The following is a 24,642-nucleotide window of genomic DNA, read 5'->3' on the forward strand; positions in this document are numbered from 1 at the left end:
AAAGACGTCAGAAAATCATTCAAAAGTCTTCTGAAAAACTTTGGAAAGCTGTCTGAGATGACTTGAAAGTCGTTCGAAAACCAATTGCAGCCACCTGGAAATCGTCTAGAAGCCATCTGCACAACCTGAAGAGTCAGCAGAACAAAATTAAAAGACAGCAACCAGAAGAGACAACAGAACAACCAGAGCGAACACTTGAGCAATCGGAGATGATAACCGAAGGTTCCGAACCAGAGGGCAATTGTCTAGTTCCGCCACATTTCCTGTAGGATTCCAAACTCTATCCGCATTCGAACTGGATGCGGTATTATCAGTGCGTCTCGCAGGTGGATAATTCATGTGAGTTCGCAAAGAAGACTGGATAGATTTTTGTGTTGGATCTGTTTAACGCTGTGACCTTTCTTTCCATCTATCATTTATTTGACCGATATTAATAAAGTATTCTTGTTGAAGTTGTAGTCGGAAGATCTGGTGAGTACAGCGGGTGATGTAAAACTTCCTAATCACTTATTTTCCAGTATTTTTATCGTGCCAGTCCGTCTATTTCTGTCGGTTTGGTAATTTTAAATGTATCAATTGCTGTCTGTATAGCTCTACGGCAAGAGTTGATACTAATTTCAGCAGTTCTAAATGGATCAGCCACTCCTGATCTCACCAAATACCAAATACCTCTTACGTCTAATACTTTCGTGAGCTTATCTAGTATTTGATAGAAGTCTTCAGTGAGGAAGGCGTGTCACTTTTGAAGCGTCATTTAACTGGACTGTATCAAGCATATCAGTCTAATTTTTCAACCGATGTTCTGGCCTAAAATAAACAAAGCCAAGCAATCTGATCTATGCATAAGATGCAGCGATAACGAATTCAAAAATTCAAGAGCAATTAAACAACGTGTGCATTTTATTGCACATTCAGTTCCGTTCAGATAAAGCTCAATAAATGACCGAGATTAGATTACCGAAAACCGAAACTTCCAGTTCAGCTGTGCGTCTTCTTGGTTCATTTCAAGTCGCGAAGCTCAGTCAAACGCAATGGCTAAAGTGTTTCGCGTTTCGTTCGCAATTTTTATTTTCACACTCCAATCCTCTTGGCAGCTTGATTTGAGCTGTGTCGAGCCGGGATGCAGCACGGAAGAAGATCGCAGCATACTGTGGCCCTTTGAGGATCCGAACTTCTTCCTTCGTTGCGAAGGTCTGCCATGGGAGTTGGTACGGAGGCCCTGTCTGGACAAGCTGCTGTTTCACTTTGAACGTCAAGAATGTGTTGATCCCTACGAGTGGAAAGGTCCGTGCCCGGAAGATCTACCGCAATGCCCGCGGGTAGTGTGCAAAACCGTGTACGACCAGCGCAAGCTGTGGCCTCACGAAGATCCGAGCAGTTTCCTGCAATGTGTGCCGGGCCCCCGCGGAGGAATGGAACCTCTCGTAAGGCATTGCAGTCCGGACACATTGTTCAGCTGGACTATGCAACAGTGCAGGGAAAGCGCACTGTGGGAAAGGGATTGTACGTTTGAGGACACAAGCAGTACCCCCTCAACGACCTTCGAGACGGAACCAGATGAAACGGATCCGACGGAGGAAACTACGGAAACAACGGAAGAAAATACAGAAACAACGGAGGAAATTACGGAAACAACGGAAGAGGACACAACGACTCAAAGCATTACAACTACAACTACAACCGAACCAGAGCGAGGTATATGTCCAGTTCCGATTTGCAGCGTTCAGGATCCTAGACTCTATCCCCATACGGACTGGACATTGTACTATCAGTGTATTCCGGACGTGAACGGATTCTGGGTACCAGTCGAACGGCCATGTGGAGCCGGAACTTACTTTCACTACAGTCGCCAGTTGTGTGTCTTCATGGCGGAATGGGAAGATTTTTGCCTTTAATAATAAGTGGACATTTGTAATTAATCACGCATTCTAATAAACTTTATCTGTTATCTTGAGTGATTTCCTATACTCAACTGCTGGTTTGAAGGATGTTTTGCTATTTCCAAGCAGATGACAAGTCTACCAATATCCCCATGCTTACTGTTATAATAATAATCGTTGTAGTTTCATTACGAATCGTTAGTTGTCAGGCCTTGAAAGAGGTGCACAGGAAGGTTCCCACTCCCATTCGTCCCAGCTAACACACTCGAGAAGGGTCGGATGGAAGGCCGAGTCGCTCATACATCGTGCCAGTGCTGCGGGTTCGTTCAGTTTGTTGCACTCCCAGTAAGCCGTTGGATCGTGATTATGACGCCACACTTTCTGGGTTACCTCCTCCTGCTTTTTGCATCCAGGCTGACCGCTGGTGTTATCTCGAACACAACGAGCCGCAATGGTCACTACCATTGCCATCAGTATCAACGCGATAACTGTCCGGAGAGATAAGCGAATCGATATCGGTAAGTACCGAAAACAACTGGAGATATGGCTTGCGTAGAATACCTACTCTTCATGATGAACAGCACCCGGTTCCGAGCAGCGAAGAGAAAAAGGAAAGTGACCAACCTTTTGCGATACGGCGGCTTTTTTATACACCGTTACTGTACCGGTATCATTGGAGAAATTTTATCGTGTAATCTTAATTGAATCGATGCAGCCAACAGCATCATTAGCAAGCAGGCACTTTTAGCAATTAGAGCTAAAAGCTTTTCAGCAATGTATCAACAATTCTGTTCCACTGAATTTGACTTAGTGTTTGTTAGATGACGAATGTAAATTAATAACAAAACATTGAAGAAGTTTCGCCAAGTAGCTTTAGGGACCGATAGGTCTGAGTAGGTGAATCAACAAATATAGAATGGCAGTGTCGCTGGTGGTTCATGGAGATTTTTATGGCAAACATGTTGCTGGTTCATGTCTTGGATAAGGGAAACATCACTGTCAAGTTTACCTTTGCAGTTTGACAGTCAAGTTACCGTTTCGAATCTTTAATACTCACTTATATACGCATACAATGTAAATACATTATCTCCAAATGTGTGATATTTACCACAAGCACTGCAGCGACACTGGCATTCTGCATATAATAATTCTACTATCTGCGCCATCAGCGAAGAGAAAACAAAGTTTCGTGAAATATGAACAGCATGCATAACTTTAGGAGATTTCTTAGTTGCGGAGTAATATTGCATACAAAGATTTTTTTTTGCTTCAAGTAAGCCAAGTAAACTTGGCTTGAATGATATTCTATCTTTTTGCATTATAAGGGTAATCATGTTTCCACACATTACGAAGATCCAAAAAAAGTTTTAAATGCGTACAAAAAATACTATGACTTTATAAAAGATGTTCGAACATACTAAAATAAGTAACTTTGTCTAATATGGTAACTATCTATGTCTTATGGTTGTCGAAATATAATAATCAGTTTGTAAAGAGCACTTAATAATCTATTTATCTGATGTTTTTGGAGCGTCTTAATAGAATACAAAACCTGGAATTAAATAAAAAGAAAACTTATCCAATTTAATTCTACTATGAATATTTATTCTGGACAGATACGTATGTCGCCTACGAAAACTGTTCGAAAACAGACACTGAAGAAGCCTGCAAGTCGTAGGCGAAATACGTATCTGTCAAGAATAAATATACATAGTAGAATTAATCTATTTGAGTCAATAATCAATAGCTTTTGAGGATATAATCAGATACAGACAACTGATACTTGCTTTTACTGGTTTTTTGTTGAACTTTTACGTGTGAGTTGTTTGATCTGCCACCTTGATAAATATTTGAGCTTAACAAAGTACTGTTTTTCACCGTAAAAGCTCAATATCTCGGAAAATTTAGAGAATAGCGTGTAACGATGTTCCACTAAAACGTGGGTTTTTAAGGATTTGTCCACAAATAACGCTTCATAACTAATTTCTATGAAGAGATACAGCTATAATGTCTTTGACAAATTTGTATGTATTGATATTTACTACATTTTTACTGAAAGCATCAAGCCTGTATCTCGAAAATGTGAGAAAATTAATTTCCTATTTCACTTTTAAGGGGATTAATCACATAATCAGTCATGGTAAAAAATTAAAATTTCAACTCATCAAAAATCAAAATCAACTTTGAATCATGTCAACTTGATCCTATGCCGAAAAACTCAAGAGTGAGTTTTTTTGTTTTCAAGGTAAGAAGCACGAAACTCACACACATTTCTTCCCGCTTGATCACCTTCTGCTTTGCTTCAACTGCTACCCGGAGCTATGCACACATACATACAAATTCGTTGTTGAACAGCATAGGCATTCTCTCGTGCGATACATCCCAACCAATACCGAAGCTGAATTAAAATGCTACTGATTTGGTCACAGCTGATTTAACTCTGAATAATGGTGGTAGACGCTGAATAAATTTAAGCAAAGGCCTCTGTATTCTATAAATGATTAAGCAGCCAACGAATGCGCTGTAAATCAGCTGCTTCACATAATAGTGTCACAAGCAGATTAGGCGCATCTTCAACCCCTCCACAACCCGTCAATATTCTCAATAACTGTGCTATACTAGCTGAATAAACGATTTGTCATCTTAATAAACAGCCTTCCCACGAAACATTTATGCGCTGATTAAATATTTTAGCAGCCATTATTATTCAGCCATAGCTGAATATGCATCGAATAAAATTTATGTAAGCAATTGTACAATACTTATTCAGCCGAAATTGGAGAACCTATACAACCTATTTTATTCGAGGTGTTAAAACACATGTTAAGCCGGTACGTACGGTAGGTACCTTGGGGGGGGCGACGTTATGCATACGGACAAAACGCAGTTAGCGTTATACTTCTGTGTCGTACAGACGCTTTTTTGCTTACGCTGCACAGAAGCCAACACAAGCTATTATTAGAGATTCTTCCATTGTGTGTAGTCTTTCCAGTCGTCTTGCCGCCGGTCTTTTGGTGTGCGAAAATGGGAAGACTAAACACCTTCCGGATCAATTATGGGAACCTACCCAACAAACCAAGTCTTAGCAGTGTGCAGAAGTTTTGTGCTAATGTACTTGGATTAAAACCAGGAGAAGTGATACGATTTCAGAATAGCAGAGCACTTGGTGTTACATTTGTTACTGTTATAGATCTGGAACTAGCTAGAAAAGTGTGCGAAGAACATGGTAATGGCCATGGTATGCTTGGTAGTGACGGAAAGAAGTATCCCTTAACTATCACTTTAGAGGATGGAGCGGTCGAAGTTAAATTGTATGACCTATCAGAGGATGTGTCAAACGACGAAATTATCAGTTTTCTCGATAAATACGGCAATGTGCGCGATATTCATGAAGAACAGCTTGGAGACGACGAAGACTTCCCTGGTGCCTACACCGGCGTACGCATCGCGAAGATGGTAGTAACCGAAAACATCGATTCTTGGGTAACTATAAAGGGCGAATTGACACAGGTGACATATTTTGGACAGCGCCAAACATGCAAACACTGTCGCGAGTATCTTCACATTGGTGCTACATGTGTGCAGAATAAAAAACTGTTCGTGCAGAAGACTTATGCGGATGCGGCGAAACAACCAGCAAAATCAGCAAATGCTAGACTTAAACCAACACAAACAACCAGTCGGCCAGGCCAATCAAAAACGGTAATGCCACCGAAATCGCGCAATGGCGACCAAGGATTAGATTTAACGTCGAACACCGTCATGGGGAAAACGACGACATCCGCCGAGAAGCTAATTCTTGAACCATCAACTTCACGTGCTGCATCACCTTTTCTAAAACCCCCAGCTCCGGTTTTTCAGTTAGTAGAAAAGGCAGCACCAATAACCAATTTAGGCCTAACACACACCACTGGATCTTTTTCCCGCAAGCCTACAGCCGATAGAAATGATGGCAATGACACTGACTCATCTATAAGTTCGAATGCAAGCAGCAAGCGAAGTTTGAGGGGACGCCCACCTGGCAAAAAACCGAGGAGTGGTGACAACGAGCGTGAGGAGGAGCCAAAGATATAATGTTCAATATCTCAAGCTACAGCGTTGCCACCATAAACATCAACAACATCACGAACACCACTAAAATCGACGCCTTACGAACCTTTATCCGCACAAATGAACTTGACATTGTCTTCCTGCAAGAGGTGGAGAACGAACGACTCACAATTCCTGGATTTAATGTCGTTTGCAACGTAGATATTGCCAGACGAGGAACGGCAATTGCTTTGAAGGAGCACATCGCATACACGCATGTCGAGAAGAGCCTAGATGGTCGACTAATTGCACTTCGGGTCCAAAACACAACACTTTGCAATGTATATGCGCATTCGGGTACAGCGTTTAGAGCAAATAGAGAGCGATTTTTCAATGAGACACTATCCTACTATCTTCGTCACAACACCGATAACATTATCCTCGCCGGAGATTTCAACTGCGTGCTGAGAGTATGTGACTCTACTAGTCCAAACCCGAGTGCCGCTCTACAAAATGCTGTCCAGCAAATACAATTGCATGATGTTTGGCTGAAACTACACCCTAATACACTGGAACCAACTTACATCTCTCACAATGCAGCATCTAGGCTGGACCGATTGTATGTCAGCAACGGACTATGCCAACAGTTGAGAACAGCCAACACACACGTGTGTTCGTTTACGGACCATAAAGCACTGACAGTGCGATTATGTCTTCCAAACTTAGGCCGGGAACACGGAAGAGGTTTTTGGAGTCTTCGCACTCATTTATTGACGGCAGAAAATAAACAGGAATTCGCTATTAAGTGGCAATACTGGACACGACAGCGTAGTTGGTATCGCAATGCTTTGGAGTGGTGGATAATGTACGCCAAACCGAAGATAAAATCCTTTTTCCGTTGGAAGTCACGCGAAGTGCACACTATTTTTCTTGCCCAACATCAACGCCTATATGCAGAGCTACGGCAGGCATACGACGAGTATTTTCAAAATGCTGCTTTGATAACCACAATCCATCGAGTCAAGGCAAAAATGTTAAGGCTTCAACGTGAATTCTCCCAAAAATTTTCACGAGTAAATGAAACTTTTGTGTCAGGAGAGAGTCTGTCCACATTTCAGCTTGGAGAAAGGAGGAGAAAAAAAACCGTAATATCTCGTTTAGTAAACGATGAAGGGGAAATTCTGCAAAATCCGAGAGAAATCGAGCACCACGTTATCCAATATTTTACCGAACTATACACGACAGAGAATCAGGGAGATGTCGGAGCCTTCGGATGTGAACGAGTCATACCACCGAACGACGAAGATAATTCTGCACTTGTGGCAGAAATTACAGTAGATGAAATCCAAAGTGCCATAAAATCCTCTCCAAAACGGAAGAGTCCAGGATCCGACGGTTTGACGGCTGAGTGGATGAACTGGGCATTCGACATTATATATAGAGAACTGCATGCGATTATGAATGAATTGCTGGGCTCTCCGATCCCAGCCTCCTTCGTGGAGGGCACCATCGTATTAGCAAAAAAGAGTGGTAGAAACGAAGAGGACATCTCATCGTATCGACCTATTAGTCTGTGCAATACTGACAGCCGAATCTTTAGTAGAATAATGCGTCGAAGATTAACTACTGTGCTAGAGAGGCATAATGTACTTACTACCTCTCAAAAATGTGGCCAAAAACGCTCAATCTTCGGAGCGACGCTCGCATTAAAAAATCGAATAGCGGCAATGATAGCTAGGAAGACTAAGGGGAAGTTGATATCATTCGATCTGGATCACGCTTATGATAGAGTTTCTCTACCATTTCTCAGACACACGATGATATCTTTGGGAATAAATCCAGACTTCGTTTCTATGTTAGAGCGGCACTCTTCGCAGGCGGGCTCTCGTATACTTATAAACGGCCATATGTCAGCACGTTTCCCGATAGAACGATCTGTGAGGCAAGGTGATCCTCTCTCAATGCTGCTGTTTTGCCTATACATGCATCCGCTTCTAGTGAAGCTTGATCAAGCATGTGTTGGTGGACTGTGCGTGGCATATGCAGACGATGTAACAGTGATAGCAAATACTATTGAAATGATTGAATCAATCAATGCACTTTTTAGGCAGTTTGAACTGGCAGCAGGCGCAAAATTAAACCGTCTGAAAACATTGGCGATTGATGTAGGCTATATTGAAGGGAATCCACTGGTGGTCCCATGGCTACGAACAATTGAACAAGTGAAGGTACTTGGAATAATCTTTACTAACTCAATACAGCTTATGACAAAGATCAACTGGGATGCACAAATTTCAAAGGTAGCGCAACTGATTTGGTTACACTCGATGCGTAATTTGACACTTCACCAAAAAGTAATCTTACTAAATACGTTCATTACGTCTAAGGTATGGTATTTGGCGGCGACACTTACCCCATACCAAATGCATACGGCAAAGCTCACGGTAATGATGGGTAGATACCTTTTTCGTGGTCTGCCAGCGAGAATCCCAATGCAGCAACTGGCGCGAAGAAAAACTGACGGCGGGCTCGGCCTGCAACTGCCGGCAATAAAGTGTAAGGCACTGTGTGTCAATCGCCACTTACAAGAGATTGATTCCCTTCCCTACTACAAATCCTTTCTTGACCAAGCAATACCTCCTCCAGCAAACATTCCTTGCCTCAAACTCCTTTGCCAACAATTTCCGAGTCTACCTGTCAACATCCAACAAAATCCCTCTAGCGATCTCATTCACCGACATTTCTTGGAAAGTACCGAAAAACCACGAGTGGCACGAAAACAGCCCAATCTCAACTGGCGTCAAATTTGGGTAAACATCTCGTCGCGTAGACTGACATCGAGTCAACGTAGCGAGTTGTATATGCTCATAAATGAAAAGACTGAGCACCGTAAGCTTATGCATATCATTCAGCGTGCGGATGGAATGAATTGTCTGTATTGTGGAGCAAGCGAGGAAACCATAAAACATAAGTTTTGTGACTGCCCTCGAGTAGCAGCAGCTTGGGCACATACTCAAAGAAGGATAGCAGCTTTCGCTGGAGGAAGATATATACCATTTGATCAACTCTACAGACCTGCTCTTCAAGCTATCGGAAGAAACACAAGATATGAAATTCTTAAAATCTTTATTATTTACATATCATTTGTTAACAACTGTGAAACCACTATAATAGATATTGGTGCCTTAGATTTTGAATTCAATTATTCCTAGTCAATAACGTAATGTATTAAGAATGACGACATTTGAATAAACGATATTTTATATTTAAAAAAAAAAAAAAAATACTTATTCAGCCGAAATTGGAGAACCTATACAACCTATTTTATTCGAGGTGTTAAAACACTTGTTAAGCCGGTACGTACGGTACGTACCTTGGGGGGGGGGGGGGGGCGACGTTATGCATACGGACAAAACGCATACAGACATTAGGCATAATGCACAATAGGCATAATTCCCGCGGCATTACGCAAGAGAATTCGTAGAGCAGTATCAGACTGGCTTTATGAGGGCCCGTGCTACTAAAGATCAAATTTTTACACTCCGACAAATCCAGAAATGTTGGGAGTACAACGTGCCCACGCATCATATTTGAGTGGATTTCAGAGCAGCATAGGATACAGTTGAACGCGAACGGCTATGGCAGATAATGCACGAGTACGGTTATCCGGAAAAGTGCGTATTTCGAGGGCACTCTCGAGTTCTTTCGAATCGTGCAGAGGGTTGCGGCAAGGGAATGGACTGTCCTGTTATTCAATATCGCTTTTGAAGGTGTGGTCCGACTCCTAGCCTTCGCAGAGACCTCGACATTATTACTAGAAACCTTAGAACAGCGGAGGCATCTACGCCAAACTACGGAGGTTGGTGGATTGGGTTATAAATCAATGCGTCGAAAACCAAATATATGGTAGACTGAGGCTCCAGAGAAAGCAACGTTTGCCTTTAATAATTACTGTCGAACAGAGAAAACCCCCGTACAAAGTGTACCCTTCCAAGCAACAATGTGAGTTTTATTGTACTCTTATGGTGGTTTTAAAGGCCAATTCTGGTTTTAAATGCCATCATAAGAGTGTAATAAAACTATGTTTATGGGACTATGTTTTGAACAGGGGCAAAAATGTTTGATGCCATTTTGAAATCCAATATGGCGGATGGTTACTAAATATTTTGAATGAAAAAGTTCTTGTAGCCAAATCTCGGAAAAATTTCAGGAAAATCAGGAATATAGAGAAGTTTTATTTGTTTTTCAGAACGGCGAAATCAGTAGATGGGAAACTTAAGACCATTGATGATGATTCCTTGCTAGCCCATTACCTGGAATGTGAAATATACCAAAACGAAAAAAATCCTCCACATTTGTTGTGTTGAGTTTATTTTCCTCGACTCGTATAATGAGAATAAAAGATTAAACGTGTTAACATAAGGTATAAATATTAGCTATCCCACATACTACCCTACTACTACGCACTAGTCCCAGCTATGACAACTTTCCTGTTCGGTTAGTTTTTATGCGACTTGACAGAAATGATTCTACGCGCACACATTCTTGTGCTGCCACCAATCGCCGCACTTTTGTTCGTCAACGATGAAGCTCTGCCCCAATGGACACCGGTGTTGGTACGGTTGACTGGATCCTTGCCACAATTCTTCGCAGCTGTAGAATAATTGCGGATCCGCCGAGGGCCACAGGTACGTCTGTTCATCCCACGTGCTGCAACGTGGCTGATCGCACACTACATTCGACGGTTGATTAGGCACGGGTGGAACCGTCGTCAAATTTGGAATAATTGAACACACTGCATCTGATGGCAAGCCGGGACTGAAGCTGCAACACTGCCGAACGAAATCAAACTCCGTGTGCGTTGGACATTCCCGTTGTTCGATCGTATAAATGTGGCTTATTGAGTTATACGAACACTGGTAGTATATTTCGGGTTGATGTGATGGCCAGAAGGCGGCTCTCTCCGCTGCAGTATTACATCGTGGAGCATCGCAGTTTGCTGGTAGAATATCGGTTGCGTTGAAATTGTTCACGCAAGTCGGTGCCACTGGAGAAACTGCAGGATATGTGGGGCATAAATCTAGCTTCGATTGTTCGGGGGTACAACACTGCTGGAAGAAGTTGAAATGCAGTCCCTCTTCACATTGTATTGAAGTTGAAATGCCAAACGTTGCGCAAATGTAGTAAGAGTCCTTATTAGATGCAGGCCAGCGAACGCCCAAATCTTGAGCAGTCTGACATCGAGGTACATCGCAGACAACAGGATAGAACTCCGAAGCATTAAAACCTTGACGGCATTCCAAAGGAATTGGTGCAGCAGTCGGCACTGTTGGTAAAGGAGGAAATATTGGACAGAACGTATGATCGTAGAGCTCTGGATCCACGCAATCTTGAACCATGGTTTGGAAATACTTGTTATCCGGACACTGCACATACGTTGCTACTGACCAATCAGATCCAGTCGGTAAACATATATAAAATCCTAATGGATCCGAAGCAGGCCACAGAAAGTCCTTCTCTTCCTGGGTATTGCAACGCGGCTGACCACATACGACGGGTAATGGCATGTTTTCCGGGATTACTGGATCGTCTGGAATGGTTGGTTCTGATGTGGGTGGACAAGTGGGACAACATTCCGGACAGCTCGGTGGAAGAGTCGGATATATCGGACAAATATCGGTCCAGTCAGCTGCATCCACGCATTCTTGACTGGGGAAATCAAACAGTTGGAAGTTTGGACACCGCCTGGGAAAAGGTACAAACTGGAACCATCGCTCTACCCAAACGCACTCGTAGAAAGTGTTGGCAACTGTACTCGGCCAACGAATGCTGCGTTCTTCAGCAGTGTCACATCTTGGTGAACCACAAATGACGGGTAGAGGCAATTCTCCACTGGTTGTGCCTTCTGTCGTGGGAAGTGTCGTCATTTGAGTGGTAGTAATATCAATGGGAATTTCGGAACACTCGTCTTCCCACATTTCTGGTACCACACAGCTTTGATAGCTGAAACTGAAGAGTAATCCCTCGGAGCACCTATCGGCGAACGGAACCCACACGGTATCCAATAAGAAAATGCATCGATAGAAGGTTTGAGGATCTCTGCTTGGCCACAATAATTCGTCGTTTTGCAGATAAATGCAATTCGGAATGAGACAATCTACTATATTATCTCCTGGGGTTGGGTCTGGAGTTATCTCCGAGTCCGGAGTAGTGCCGGGATCTGGAGTTGTTCCCGGATCTGGAGTCGTCCCCGGATCTGGAGTTGTGCCCGGGTCTGGAGTTGTGCCCGGGTCTGGAGTCGTCCCCGGATCTGGGGTAGGCGAAGTCGTTATTCCTTCACAAGGATCTTCTCTTTGCCATGGCCATACACACACCTGCATTCGGAAGCTGAATTCGGTTCCCGGAGCACATGGCATCTCTTGCGGAATCCAGCTGCCATCGGCTGCCGGTCTGCACTGGTAGAAGAAAGTCGCCAGCAAGTGTGGCCAAAGAGTGTTAATTTCAGGATAAGTTGTACATCTAGGCTCGATGCATATTCCATCACTCGGTGGATCTGACGGAGGGTCTGATGGTACATTCGTTGGATCCGTTGGTTGATTTGTTGATGGCTCTACTGGTGGATTTGTCGATGGGGTTGCAGTTGGTACTGTCGGTGGGTTTGTAGGCTGCTCCGTCGGTGTAACAGGAGGAAGCGTTGGTGGGCTTGTTGGCTGTTCTGTCGGTGTAGCAGGTGGAAGCGTTGTTGGTATTGTTGTAATCGGAGGCTGAGTTGGAACCGGTGTTGGTATTGTTGTAATCGGAGGCGAAGTTGGAGGTTCTGAAGGTTCGTCTCCAGGTATATTCTGACCGTCACATGCCTCCCATTGATCCGGAAAAACACATGTCTGTTTGCCGAAGTGGAATAAGGTTGGAAAAGCACATGGCATTTGGTGGAGCACCCATGAACCTCCCGGTTCTGGTCTGCACTGTAGGAAGTACTCCGGACTTGGTATAGCCCATAACGTATTGATTTCATCAAATGTCACACAGCTGGGCACAGGGCACTCACCAATGTAATTGATTGGTGGAGGAAGTCCGACGTTTGTATTCCGACACCGAACAGTTGAATCTCGACTATACGCTTCGGGTAAGCACATCTGATGCTCGTAGCTGAACAATGTCCCAGAAGAACACGTCAATAACCAAATTTTCCATTCAGCATCGTTCACAGATTCACACTTCCAGTACTGGCGATCGTCACGGGCTGCCCAAAGAGTATTGATTTCCCATTGATCCACACATCGCGGAAAACACGCACTTCCGGGAAGCGACTTTTCAGACCATACAAGTTCAGAACATACCACTATAGAAATAATCCAAATCCCGCTAAGGGATCTCCACATTTTATCAGATCCTCTTTGTTTTGCACTTTTGTCCTAACCGAAACCTACTCCAATCAGTGTCCACGGCAAATTATTCGCGACTACATCGACTGAGCTTCAGCGGGCGTGAAAAGTTCTTATATACCGGTGACCTTCTTAAAGGCCGATATTATCTGCTATCCATCAAGCGTCAATCATTATCAATTTTAACCGAAATTCGGACATGCATTTTAGCCAATACATCATCCGAATGACTTGAAATGACTGTCAAGGTGTGGGACACGCTGACCCCGACCAATGATAGCAGACCGGAACATTCGGCGGAAAACGATAAGCGATTCGATGAGCAGTTTCCAACATCGTTTTATCTTACTACTGGCGTCAGAGATTTGAACATAGAACCACCGTCGTTTTTTCGGGATTGAAGTCCAATAGATGACAACGTTCGGGTGGGTGATGCATAACGCAATTTTAAACGAATAACATCATCCGATAATTTTTAAATTGAATTAAAGTGAGTTGAAGTTGAATTCATAAAATTTCATGAGTTCGAATATAGAATTTTGGAATTTTCTTTGGAGTTCATCGCGAAAGATTTTATGAAAACTTTCCACACTATATTTTTCCTGGATTCTTAAGAAAATTCTCTAACCTTTACGTCTCTGACGAAGAAGGTTAAAAGTCCCTCCTGCGATCCGGAATATCTCCAAGAAATGGCAACCAATTTTAGTAATGCAGTTTAGTTTAACATGAATTCCAAATCTGGTTGTAGTAATTTAAAAGGGTCACCTTACTCTACAACAAATAACAAGTCAATAAATAAATAAATAAATATATAAATAAATGTGGTTTATTTAAGTCTAGTTACATAAAAATCGAACAAAAAAATGGAGATAGAACCAAAAGAGCATGCTTCTGCAGGGCTTACACGCTTATTTGATGTCGGGGATGAAAGTGTTTAAAAATTTTTCTGTGAAGCTTGGTTTAAGGCCAACTTTCTATTGGATTTTTCCGAGAAAATTTGTGACTTCAACTTTTTCAAACAACTTTTTCATTCATAAGTATTACACATAAATTTAGCCCGTGAATATTTTATAAAATTCTCTGATTCTTCATCCGATAGTTTTGAAAAGTCCCGTCAAATCACAAAATTTCCTCACAGTAGTCAGACCTACACGGACTTGCATCGTCTGTGCTTGGGAAGTAGAGAATTCGTCGAGAGAATGACTCCAAAGAATATTCAACTGAAATTTCAAAAGCAATAAAAAATTAACTTATTTTTTATCAAGCTTTCCTGACGTCTGTGCCAGTAAATCATCTCGTTTTCTTAACCAATGTACTGAAAATGTCAAAAATAAGATATAGTATGACATTGTTCGATAGTTCCATAAACACTTATCACCATCACCTTTCAATAGTTTGGGGATTAAACGTCTTTCTAAGACTTAGGCCTTTTTTATCGACAGACTTCGCAGCCGGCTGTTAGAGAATAGGCCAAGTACAGGACAATTACGGGGCTAGGACAATTGGTCCTACTAATTATTTTTCAAGTTCAAATTTAATTCTAGCTTCATGCACAACACTTACTTCAAATCCAATTTTAAGCATTGTATTAAGTTCAATTTCAAATATAATTTCAAGTACAATTTGAATTAAGTTTATATCCAATTTGAAGTTGATTTCATGTGCAATTTTAAATGCTTTTAAGTTCAATTATAAATCCAGTTTCAAGTCCAATTTAAAAGAAATTTAAATTAATTTCAAATTTTGGGTCCAATTTTAAGTTAGGGTACCGGAGGGTGTTTTCAGCATGCTATTAAATTCGGCCACCATTCAGCCGTATCTGGAAATTCATCTTGTTAATTGTTTTGCGGATTTTCGGCTTTCCAGTCAGTTTTATATTGAAAACGGCTTTTTTATACTGCCTGACGTTTCGGCCTTTGGTTTTGGCCTTTTTCAAAGGTAATATGGTTACGTTTTCTTGTCTAATCGTTGATTGCCAACGGAAGGAAGTTCGAATTTAAACAGCTCCAATTGCATTGGTTTGGTGACAAAATAATGTGCACACCTAAACCTTTTGACCATAGTGCACAATTCGTGCTGTTTAAATTCGAACTTCCTTCCGTTGGCAATCAACGATTAGACAAGAAAACGTAACCATATTACCCTTGTAAAAGGCCAAAACCAAAGGCCGAAACGTCAGGCAGTATAGAAAAGCCGTTTTCAATATAAAACTGACTGGAAAGCCGAAAATCCGCAATACAATATATGTACCTCAGTCGATCTTAACAGCATCTTGTTACTTTCAGCCTAAAAATAAGGTGCCTCGTTTACATTACTATAAATGTGCGAGGCAGATGCGCCTGGAACCGTCTAGCATGTTGAATAAAAATTCATACTAAATTAATGCCCGCCCAATTAGCTACGGAATACGATACTGGTCTAACAAGAATCTCAGCTGGGCGGTGCCGCTATTGAGTCAATAGGATCTTTACATTAGCCCCGTAGTTTTCCTGTACTCTAATAACCGACTGCGAAGTCTGTCGATAAAGAAGGGCCAAGTTCTGAAGGACGTTTATACCCCTGGCTTTGCTTACTAAATTGATGGATAGACTGAGGAAATGCCCACACGAACCCTAAGTGGTGGTCGAAAACAAAAAAAACTGAGAGAAAAGAAAGAATGATAAATAAAACGAGGAAAACGAGTTAAAAAATAAGAACAAACTGGAAAAAATGACAACGGAAAACAAACGGGAGAAAACGAAAAACAGGCGTAACATAAAAGGAGCAAAAATAGGACATAAATTGAAGAAAGAATGGAACAAATGAAAACAAAACAAAAATAAGAAAGGAACGGAACAGAAAGAGAAAGATGAAATAGCGAGCAGAGAAGAGAAAAAGGGAGAGAAAACGAGACAAATAGAGAGAAGGTAGAGAAACCGGAAAAAGCAAAAAACGACGCAAGAAAGGAAAAACGAATCAGAAAACAAGAGAAATAAAAAGGGAAAAAATAATACCGAGGGAGAAAAATGAAAACCTATAGAGGATACAAGAGAAACGGGAAAAAGAGGTCAAATGGGATATGAAAGGAGAAAGATGAGACAAAATGGAAATAGGAAAGGAAAAAGGGACAGAAAATCAAGAAAACAAAAACAAGAAAGACGACCCAAAGAAAAAGGAAAACTGGAGAGAGAAAGAGAAACGCAAAAGACGGAGACAATAGGAAAAACAGAGAGCAAAGGGAGGGGAGCCAAAACAATATATACGTGACAGAAAAGCAGAAAAAACGGGGCATTTAAAAGAAGAAAAACAAAAAACGAGAAGGATGAAAGTTAGAAAAAGATGAAAACTAGAAACAAAAAAGGGAAGAGAAAAGACGGAAAATGGAAATGATAATTACAAAAAATGAGTGAAAAACAGGACTGATAATAAAAAAATGAGACAGGAAACGAAGCAAAACGGAACAATGATACAGAAAACATGGAATAGAAAAATAGAAAAACGAAAGAAAAAGAGAAAAAAGGGCAAGAAAGATGAGAAGTGAGAGCCAAAGCTAAAAAAAGGGTACAGAAAAGAAGAAAAATTAAAGCAGAAAGTGGAAAAATGGGTCTGGAAAAGAAAAAAAAGAAACTGAAAAGAGCGTATGAGAGAGTAACACGAAATATGTCGATTTTAATTTCGTGCAAAAGCAAAACTTCGTGTCCAATTAAATCCAAATTAAAGTCTAATTTAATGTCTAGATTTGCGATAATCAGGCATATTTGAAAGGAAAAACTGGATACTAAATGTCCAAGTCGCTGTTTCTACATTCGGGGTTTGCGGTGAACGGAGAGATATATGTAGTATGACGTGACCACCAGATGTTGCCGTCTGACTTGAATTTGACCGAGAAAATTCAAAATGACCTTCAAATACAACTGACGTCGAAATAATGATTGTTTTTGCAACGAGCGAGACACGAAAGAAAACGATGCTGAACTGCCATATAAAATGATACCTCAATACATAAGCGCCCAGTTACATAAAACCAGTCTGAACATACGAAGATATTAAGGTCAATAATAATGACTAAACCGAAACAAAAATTGATGACCTGGCAAACTTGTGAAATTAAAAAAACAGGCGAGACGAAGTCCACCAACATAGTCAGTCCTTAGGTTGATAAGCATTAAGAATTTGAATTTTCTAGACAGTCGAAATTGACCTTCTTAATTTTTAACAAAACTAGTCAATTTTTAAACGGCCTACTTCAATGAAAGAACTCTACGTACGTATGAGCATATGCTGGCTGCTTGCGTCCTAGCCATTTTATACATTTTATGACTAGTTTTTGCAATGCTAAAAGTGAAAACGGTTGCATCCGAGTTACGACCGCAAGTTTAATGTAGGATTACGAAAGATTGTCACTTATAATTGCGTTTTAACTCAAGATAACTCTTTCGCAATTCGGTGGCCCTGAAAAGGGCCGTTTGGTTTAAGTACTTGTAGTTGTTAATTTCAGTTGATATTTTCTGGGGTTCTATTCTCACAATCATCTCACCTCACTTCATTTGCTGGGCCCTATTCGAAGAGTCACTTCACCTCACTTTACAGTCGCCATTTGATCAGTTCAGTCACTCAGGTGACTGAAGTCACCGCGGTGACATCAAGAGTTGCAAATTGTGCTTTTACCTAACAATATCAGGTTCGGTGAGGTGAGGAGAATAGGGCTCTTGAACAAGGCAAAGTTCCACCAGTGGAAAGCAATTTTTGCTTACACATCCCAATTTTCGATTCTAAAATTTACAATCGAATATGTTGAATGAAAATTATAAATGTTATTGAAACAAATTGCAGACATGAATAAAACCAAGAAAATGATCATTTTACGTTTTATCAATCAAATTTTTTGCTACATGCATGACACATTAGACAACAGATCGAACGTTTCAAAGATATACAATCGATTGACTTTCACACGCCAATTAACTTCCCTTTTATAACATTTATTCACATAGTGATAACGGGCTTCCAGTTGAACGTCGAAGATAACAGTTATCAAATTACCTCCACTGATGTTTCGTCGTTAAACAACGGCATTTAATAAATTTCGATATTTTGATTGATACTGATTGAACCAGTTAAAATATTAGATGACCCTTTTTACTAAAAGAAGAAAAATAGATGCTTTCTTATGTTTCATTTTTACTGCAACTTACAACGCATCAGCCATGTGCCAGTTAAAACTGATCATGTGCCAATCTTACCGAACAGGTGGTAATACCCTTTGCCCAATGAATGCACCGCTGTAAACGGAAATCAAACAACATGCCCAAAGAACAGTGCAATCCGATCGTTTTCGGCACCTGCGTTTCATCCGAGACGCACTGGTAGAAACTATCTCCTGTGGAACCGGGCCAAAGAACTCGCTTGTTTTGCTCTGAGTCACATTTTGGAACACCACAGACGACATCCTTCGGCACTGGCGGTTGGTGATCTACACACGAACAGTATGATTCCGAAACCGCACACGGACAAGCCACCGGATTGAAGTAGCCATCGTCAACAGTTGTGTAGTCTCGGATGTCTTTCGGAATGGCTGGCGAAAGTTGGCCCACGCAAGGACGCCAATCCTCGGGGAAAACGCACACTTGAATGCGGAAGCTAAACCAGGTTCCGGGAGCGCAGGGCATTTGCTGAAGAACCCACACCGGTGGGTTTTGAGTAGGTCTACACTGGAGGAAGAAATTCGGATCCGGCACCGCCCAGAGAGTGTTTATTTCCTCGAATGTAACGCAGGAAGGCTCCGGACAAAGATCATCGTCATCTGGGGTTTCGTCATCTGGCTCTTTGTCCTCTGGATTGGTATCATCGGGGTCTTTGTCATCTGGATCGTTGGGATCTGAATCATCAGGATCTTCATCATCAGGGTCTTTATCATCGTCTGGATCTGTTTCGCCAGGATGCTCCTCATCTGGGTTTTCGACTCCAGGGTCTTTATCGTCCGGATCGGTGTCATCACCATCATCTGGATCTTTATCGTCTGGATCTGTCTCGTCAGGTTCCTCGTCATCAGGATCTTCGTCTCCAGGATCTTGATCTTCTGGATCAGTATTATCGCCATTGTCAGGAGTAGTTTCACCACCAAAAGGAGGGCAAACTTCCTCCCAATCGTCTGGATGAACACATGTTTGCTGTCGGAAACTAAATAGTGTTTCTGGAGCACAAATTCTAAGAACGGGAATCCAGATATGTTCCTCTAACGGATCACATTGCCAGTAATGTTCAGGATCTTCGTGGGCCCATAGTGTGTTGATCTCCTGGAAGGTTACGCAACGTGGAACGCAAGGATCTACATCATTCTCAGGATCGTTTGGGTCGTTGTCATCTGGATCAGTTTCATCAGGGTCCTCGTCATCTGGATCGTCGGGATCCGTGTCATCAGGATCTTCACCATCAGGGTCTTTATCATCCGGGTCTTCATCATCTGGATCAGTTTCGCCAGATTCTTCGTCACCAGGATCTTCATCCCCGGGATCATTATCGTCCGGATCGGTTTCATCGCCATCATCTGGGTCTTTATCATCTGGATCTGTCTCATCAGGTTCTTCGTCATCAGGATCTTCGTCTCCAGGGTCTTGATCTCCTGGATCGGTATTATCATCATCATCAGGAGTAGTCTCACCGCCAGAAGGAGGGCAAACCTCCTCCCAATCATCTGGATGAACGCATGTTTGCTGTCGGAAGCTAAACAGTGTTTCTGGAGCACAAATTCTTAGAACGGGAATCCATACATTTTCCTCTAATGGGTCGCATTGCCAGTAATGTTCAGGATCTTCATGAGCCCATAGAGTGTTGATCTCCTGGAAGGTTGCACAACGTGGAATGCAAGGATCTACGTCATTCTCAGGATCGTTTGGATCGTTATCGTCTGGATCGGTTTCTCCAGAGTCATCATCATCGGGGTCTTCACCATCCGGGCCTTCGCCATCCGGGTCTTCACCATCGGGATCTTTGCCATCGGGATCTTCGTCATCCGGATCTTCACCACCCGGGTCTTCGCCATCCGGGTCTTCACTATCTGGATCTTCACTATCAGGATCTTCGCCACCTGGGTCTTCATCATCGGGATCCTTATCATCCGGATCTTCGTCACCACCATCTGAAGTAACGCAATTTTCCTCCCAATCATCTGGATGAACGCACGTCTGCTGTCGGAAACTGAACAATGTCTCCGGAGCACAGATTCTAATAACCGGAATCCACAGATCCTCTTCCAGGGGATCGCACTGCCAGTACAGTTCGGGATCTTCGTGGGCCCAAAGAGTGTTGATTTCTTCGAACGTCACACATTGTGGATCGCAAGGATTGACCTCTGCTGCTGCCGTTAGAGTTGCCAGAACTATCAACGGCAAAAACGCTCTCCAATCCATACTTTAAACCGTAGAAACCTGCAAGGTACTGGCAGGATAACGTAGCCGGACAGTATTTATACCCGTTGATGATATTCAAAAGTGCATTTAATGCTGATAAAAATTGGCGACATATAGTCTGCTCAAAGTTTGGGCTTCACCGAAAAACTTGTCGAACGATGAATAATTGCATTCCAAAACAACCGAATGCCCAGTTTATTTAGCTTATCAGAGCTGTCTAAATAAGTACACTTTTCACCAAGGAGAAAGCCGGTGTGGCACGCGTCCAACTTCAGCTGTCACGAGGGATGTGGAATCATTCATCATTGTTTAACTTGTCTAATATTTGACCATGAATCCAGGCAACCAGGGAACAACGGAACAGGTGCACTTTACATGCAGTTTAAATTTAGCATTTTCTAAAGTCAATGACTCAATGTACAAAACAAAAATAAGCATAGAATTAGGAGATTGCTATACGATAGACCTTTAATTTTACGGTAGCATGCATTTAACACTTGACCTTTAGCTATGAGTAAGTGACGCACGACTAGACCTAGGCGACGAAGAGGAAACAGTAAAATTTCCATAAACATTTAGCGTGACAAACGGACGGAAAAATCACTACGCTTGCCGCCACCCTTATGCACGTCTTCTGTTCGTGCGTGATTGATGCATACAATGTCACTCTAATGTAAATGTAAGTTATCTCGGTGCTGCCCAACTGCAGCTGTTTTCGGTCTTAGTTTTCCCCCTCAGGCAGTTTCAATTCTGAGAGCTATTTAATAGCTAATTATCGGAAAGTTAACGGCCCTCTAGAGATGTCGTTTTCCCCCAGGTCGATGGATGGGTGTATTTATTTTCAAGCAAAAATAGAACATGACATCGAATGCTGCAAGGGAATGCAGTTGCACTAAAGATGGAAATGTTTTGTTATTATTTCTGTGAACGATTTCCAGTTGTTGTGGAAATCACCTAATCATAACGGATGGAATTGAGCTTCCACAGACAAAAAATAAACATTCTATGCATAATTTGCCAGCCATTTGCATTAACCTTGTGAACAAAAAAAATTTAAGCTAGTTTGAACTTTATTTAGCTCAGCTCACTAAACTATTTCCCGGAAAGTATTATCCGCTTTCCTTTCGTAACTGTCGTAAGATCATAAAAACTTCAAATCGCAGTGTAGATTTTCAGTCCCAAGAAGCTCATAAATGTGGTTTATTTTAAGCTTAAGTTTTCTCTTCCGACAAAAAAAAATCATTCTTCCAACTAAGCCGTTATTTTCCACGAACCAATGAAAGCATATATCGTCTGTTTCACAATTCACATTTTACTATAGGAAATCGAATCGCATACGTTGTTACCCATCCCACCGAGCGAAATCGTCCTCAGACTTCTGATTCACCCTGATCCACATCTGATCCAGTGACATTCGATACTTTTTATTCGAGAAAGAAAGCATTTCAATAAAAAAAACTCCATACAAACAGCTCGATGTTTTGCTGCTACGACTCGAACTGCAAAAACATTTCGTTCGAAATTAAATTTCCTTTCACGCAGGCAACCTATCGCAGGTTGCCTCTAGGATTATGATAAAATAGATTGTATATTGTATAAGAAAATTTCGCCACTCGTTTGCTCGCTTGCTCGCAAGGATCACGCAGCTGGCGGATCACACCAACCGCGGGGCTTCGATTCCGAAACGAATAACAAACGAAGCATACAACATGCTTATATGTATTCGATAGCGGAACAAATCCTGCTCGAGTGTATGAATGTGTTCCGTTTGTATACAGACAGAACCTCCAAAAGGAAAAGATGCCGGAAAGCATTTCACTCTGCGAATAAGAAAATTCTCCATAAACTCCTAAAGAAATATTTCCCAATCCTTTCATCACATCGGCTCACGATGCTGCCGGTGCTGCACGCTGATGGTGGTGTGTTCTTTGAAGTTTCGCATGCAGAATTGCTTTTCTGCTGGCGCTTTTCTGGCGGGTAGGTAAAAGAAAACAAAGCGAAACGGCAGCAGCGTGATAGCGATTCGGTTTTGCCACCCCGCGATTTGCGACGGCTGCTTGTGTGTATTTTCTGGAAAACATGGAAAATTTTGCTCATTCAAGACACGCTGTTCCTCCGGTCCAACGAGCAACAGTTACGAATGAACCATCAAACGGGTAAACTTTTGTTATTTCTAGCTAACTTCCTTCCACGGATTGTTTGTTTTAGCTTTTTTTACGCAATCAGTACTGATAATTTAAAACAAACATCCTCGTATGGGACGTTACTGCACAATGAGAAGGACACTAGGTAAATCATATATTTCTGTGGCATCTTAGCATACTCTAGTATAAACGAACATTGCTTACCTAATATTTTTTCTTAACGGTACATGAAAAAAATGTTGTTTAAAATATTCTAGCGTCGATATTCAACGGGACGTAGGTATTGCAACCCGGTAAGGTAGTATACCGAAACTCTTATTTACCACGAACAACGAAAATGGAAATACGGAACGGATCTATCGGTATAGGAAACTGCAAAGTGAAGCAAAGCGTCTTATCCAACGACTGCTACCACTACTTCTACGTAATACAAGCTAGGATACAACTAACCAAGGGAAGATCGAGCAATCAACTCCGGAGGGCACTTGATCGTATGCCTTGAGAGCGTCTGTCCTCTATGTTAGGAACGGCTCAAAACAGCGTTTAATCTTCACATTAGTGACGATCTCGTACCGGTGTGGAACTTCAAACAATGCTATGCACGATAGTCCTCTGGCAAGATAACGGACTAGTACCACTGGCATGGCAAGCCTTCATAAAAAGTAACCAAATGTAAAGAACGAAGAACAAAAAATTCGGATCCGACACTATCGGAATTGACAGACGCGACGAAAACAGACTATGGATTAGATTCAGGAAGTGGAATTGCCCAACTTCCAAGGGAACACTCAAGCGCTCTCCGTTCTATTGAAAAGCTGCAAGTTTGAATTCGAAGCGCTGCAGCAGGTGTGCTGGAGGAAATCAACACTACGTACGTCCAGGGTTGGAGCTGGGTACAGGTTTCATAGAATGACCTTCTTCCAGTGAAATCCGTTCTTCTCAAGAACCCCTTCACCGGTACCAAGAATAGGCCCAACGTGCTAGATAGCTCAAACAGGTTGAAGCTGACTTGTGTGTCTCGAGACACTCAACGAGTTGGCGACGAGTAGCCTAGGATCGAAAAGGGTTTTATTACACTCTTATTATGGTTTTCATAACCAAAATGAGCCACAATTAAACGAGTATAATAAAACCTTAATTATTCCTTGGGCAAGAATTATTGATACGGAAAGAGCCACCCCCGTTTCTATGCTGTTAGACGAAGAAGAAGAAAAAGGGCCATTGAATGCTTCATTAAGTATGTGTACCGTTACTCTTTACGCAAGCTGCGGGATCCGCTGATTACCGGATTACCGGATAAAAGCTTGAAAGTTATGCGACGGTATGCCAAAGTCAAAATTGACCACCCAGTTAGCTTCGAGGTACGATGCTGGTCTAACAAGCCAGTCATCATATGTTCGAATCTCGGCTAAGTGGTGCTGCTAGATAGAGTCAGTAGGATTTTTGCACTAACCCCGTAACTGTCCGGTACTTTAACAGCCGGTTGTGAAGTTTGTCGATAAAGAAGGGTCAAATCTTAGAAAGACGTTTAAGTCCAATGCTTTGCTTTTTTTGCAGAAGTCAAATAGCTCCTCCACTATTCAAAAAATACGAATGCTGAAGGCTAACGAGTCGTTAAATCCAAACTTCGTACGCTGGAAGCTAATCGTTTTGAATCTAACCGGAGCGAATTGGTTTAGCGATGACTTTAACGATGAACATTGTTTGTTCGATTTTCCTGCGTCACTCAAGAGTTTCAAATTCAAGAAGGCAGCAGTGAACGGGATTCACTGGGTCACGACAGATTTTGTAATGCGAACCGAATGAACCTTTTCTG

The 24,642-nt window shown here is 41.9% G+C and overlaps 3 protein-coding genes across 3 annotated transcripts; 1 reads left to right on the forward strand and 2 right to left on the reverse strand.

Moving 5' to 3' along the window:
- Nucleotides 1-1,031: 1,031 nt before the first annotated feature.
- LOC128746211 (uncharacterized) lies at nt 1,032-1,895 on the forward strand. The gene has a single exon (XM_053843258.1). It carries the CDS (start codon nt 1,032-1,034, stop codon nt 1,893-1,895), a length of 864 nt encoding a protein of 287 aa, XP_053699233.1.
- An 8,543-nt stretch (nt 1,896-10,438) lies between these two features.
- On the reverse strand, nt 10,439-13,045 carry LOC128746212 (uncharacterized). The gene has a single exon (XM_053843259.1). The coding sequence runs from the start codon at nt 13,043-13,045 to the stop codon at nt 10,439-10,441; it is 2,607 nt and encodes an 868-aa protein (XP_053699234.1).
- Nucleotides 13,046-18,489: 5,444 nt separating this feature from the next.
- On the reverse strand, nt 18,490-20,682 carry LOC128746213 (protein starmaker-like). Its single transcript, XM_053843260.1, has one exon. The coding sequence runs from the start codon at nt 20,680-20,682 to the stop codon at nt 18,490-18,492; it is 2,193 nt and encodes a 730-aa protein (XP_053699235.1).
- Between the last annotated feature and the right edge of the window lie 3,960 nt (nt 20,683-24,642).

This window comes from Sabethes cyaneus, chromosome 1 (assembly GCF_943734655.1).
Source record: "Sabethes cyaneus chromosome 1, idSabCyanKW18_F2, whole genome shotgun sequence".
NCBI lineage: Eukaryota > Metazoa > Arthropoda > Insecta > Diptera > Culicidae > Sabethes > Sabethes cyaneus.

Excerpts from the sequence above, each read along its gene's own strand:
- LOC128746211 (XM_053843258.1), top strand. The coding sequence starts at position 1,032 with ATGGCTAAAGTGTTTCGCGTTTCGTTCGCAATTTTTATTTTCACACTC.
- LOC128746212 (XM_053843259.1), bottom strand. The coding sequence starts at position 13,045 with ATGTGCTTACCCGAAGCGTATAGTCGAGATTCAACTGTTCGGTGTCGG.
- LOC128746213 (XM_053843260.1), bottom strand. The coding sequence starts at position 20,682 with ATGGATTGGAGAGCGTTTTTGCCGTTGATAGTTCTGGCAACTCTAACG.